This window comes from Cryptomeria japonica, chromosome 5 (assembly GCF_030272615.1).
Source record: "Cryptomeria japonica chromosome 5, Sugi_1.0, whole genome shotgun sequence".
Lineage (NCBI taxonomy): Eukaryota > Viridiplantae > Streptophyta > Pinopsida > Cupressales > Cupressaceae > Cryptomeria > Cryptomeria japonica.
In genome coordinates, this window is record NC_081409.1 from 286998195 (window position 1) to 287000934 (window position 2740).

Consider the following 2740-nt stretch of genomic DNA (forward strand, 5'->3'; position numbering starts at 1 on the left):
ATAAATCAAATTGAATGCTAATTATAAACCTAATTGAACCCTAAGACTAATCCTAATTGAATATTAAACTAGATGCTACCCTAACCCTTACCCTAAGCCAAATTATGCCCTAAACCAAAAGCTAGCCAAATTGAATTGTAGTTCTAATTTTAAACCAAATTAAACCTAAAGCCAAAATTTAATTGAACATCAAACTACTTTGAACTATAACCCTAATATTAAACCAAAATAAATCCTTACCTTAAATCAAGTTGAATTCCTAATCCTAACCCTAAAAAAAGGAGAAGTCTAACCCTAAACCAAATATATTGCTATTATATTGTTGTGTATTGAAAATATCACTAAATTAAACCCTTTAATCTTAATTCTAACCCTAACACTAAACAAATTGAATCCTAAGCATAAACATGAACCTAATTGAACCTTAATCCTAAGCCTAGCTTGTACCCTAAACCTAACCCGAACACTAAATAAAATTGAACCCTAACCCTAACAATATACCAAAGTGAACACTGACCCTAGACTTAAACCAAATTCAACCTTAACCCTTATTAAGTTATTAATGACAGAGTGTTTATTAATATTATGTTAGTATAATAATAATATACTAATAGTGATAATAATAGTATCATTATCAAGCTTATCTAATCTAAGGTTTAGAGTATTTGTCTTTCCAAAATCTATTCTCATGTTGGATGAATTATTCAATACAATTACCATTTTTAGAAAACACTACCAATCTTTTCATTTACAAAGTACTCACATCAAATTTACTTTAATTAATAAACTGTCTAAATTTTTTCACTTAAGCTTAATATTTTAAAATAGTTATAATTCAATTAGAATAGGTATACTAGTTTTTATTGTTTCTAACAAAGAAACACCCAGCACTAATCTCCACACAAAATAACACACTTATAAAATATATATTTTTTTTTTACATAATACAACCAATTTTTCCAATTTTAAGAGCATTGTGAAACAAATTTTTTTGTGCGGACAACATTTTTATGTACAAATTAGCCGCTTCCAGTCTTTTATGCTTAAAAGCGCGTCTGGAGATAACTAATTTTCTTCTAAAATTAACAGGAACAGGAAACATTGAAGAGCAGCCACAGAGTACTTGATTCTTTAAGAAAATAAGGGAAATGTTGAAAATAAATACTCAAAAATTGCTTCCTTGCCTGAAATATCCGTTGAATGGGGCGGACATTGAGTGCAGAGAGCGCCTTCCATAGCAAATTAAAAGCTTTCTGGAAATTAGTCATATCCGGCAGCGGCTGCTCTTCCATTTCAACGGCACTGCGAAAAGAATCAACTTTGGGGGGCACGGGGACAAGCAAGTAATAGAGCACTTCTAGTATGTGTCCCCGATCTTTTATCTGGAGCTTTGAAGTCTCCGGCATTTTGAACATGAAAGGCGACAATTCTTTGCACGCAAGTGTCACCATATTGCAGAGCCTCTCCTCCGCCCCTGCCTCAGAAAGCAGCTGCATTTCCAAAAGCTTTCGTAAGACAAACAAAGGTATCTGATTCTCGAGCATCATTAGATCTTTCATAATAGCATTGTGAGCCGCGCTTCTTCCAGAAGGATCGAGAACGTTTCCCAGCTGCTTTACTTCCGAGGACACTTCCTGGCTTGTTTTGTCCGCCTGCTTTGCATAGAATCGCAAGCACTCGAGAACAAAGGCGGCGTCCAACGCCATTAGCAAAGCCAGGGCTTCCTCATTGAAGTCCAGGTATTTGTGATAACAGCTTCGGATTTGCCACTCGTACTTCCGCAACAATTCCACTACGACTTCAAATTTTTGAGCGGCGATTCTTTTCTGGTATCTTCGCGCGGCGCCCACTTTGTACCTCTCCATCTCGTACAGCTCAGGTTTCCAGTGGTGATATGGCCCGATAGAAACAGACTGTGGAATGTATATATGCTTCTGTCTTCACTACCAGCAATTCCTTTGGGACGTTGAACACGCATATGCGCAATTCGCTCTCTTCTTCTACCAATTCATTGTCTTCGCAAAGACCATCTCTGATTTGAAGAATCCATTCATCTTGATCGATCATTATTCCGAATCTCTAACTTGGGGAGGGGAATCACAGAATACTGAAATGAATTGCAACATTTGATGAACATGACACATAAATAGAAGGGTTTAAGGGGAAATTATGGAAGAGAGTGCTGGTATATCAATCTTATCCTGATCGAACACAAACGAATTGGGTGAGTGGCTGTAGTTGAAGCTTGATCCCATGCTCCTTGCATGGTATCAAATAAAATTTTTCATTATGAGCTACAGGTCATGTGCATTTATCATTTTGGCGCATACCACAGATTTTTTCGCCAAAGTGTACTGTTTCAAACCTAGTTTTTTCACCACTATCCACAACACTCCATATTTTTTTTTCAGCTTTACCTAGTACACACAATGCTTTATCTTTTCTGTTAAAACCCCACTCCCACCAGTACCGACAAAAGATTTTTGAAACTCTCGTCTAGTTTAAAGCAGTGGTACACTATTTGGTTGGTTTTTTTTTTCATTCTCTGAATTGTAGACGGTTTTGTGTTTTTGTATTTTTTATTATTTTTTAGAGTGTTAGTCAAGATTCTGATGGTGCATCTTTGTGTGTTATTCATTTTTGTAATTTTTTCTTTCAGTAGAATGATAGTCAAGATTCTGATGGTGTATCTAATAGTAGATTTTTGAGATTTTTTTGAACATCTAAGGGTTTTTATCAA

The 2740-nt window shown here is 35.5% G+C and overlaps 1 protein-coding gene across 1 annotated transcript; it reads right to left on the minus strand.

Annotated features, from left to right (window-relative positions):
* Positions 1-945: 945 nt before the first annotated feature.
* Positions 946-2252, minus strand: LOC131043956 (putative UPF0481 protein At3g02645). Its single transcript, XM_057977217.2, has one exon. The coding sequence runs from the start codon at positions 1863-1865 to the stop codon at positions 1083-1085; it is 783 nt and encodes a 260-aa protein (XP_057833200.2). The 5' UTR covers positions 1866-2252; the 3' UTR covers positions 946-1082.
* Between the last annotated feature and the right edge of the window lie 488 nt (positions 2253-2740).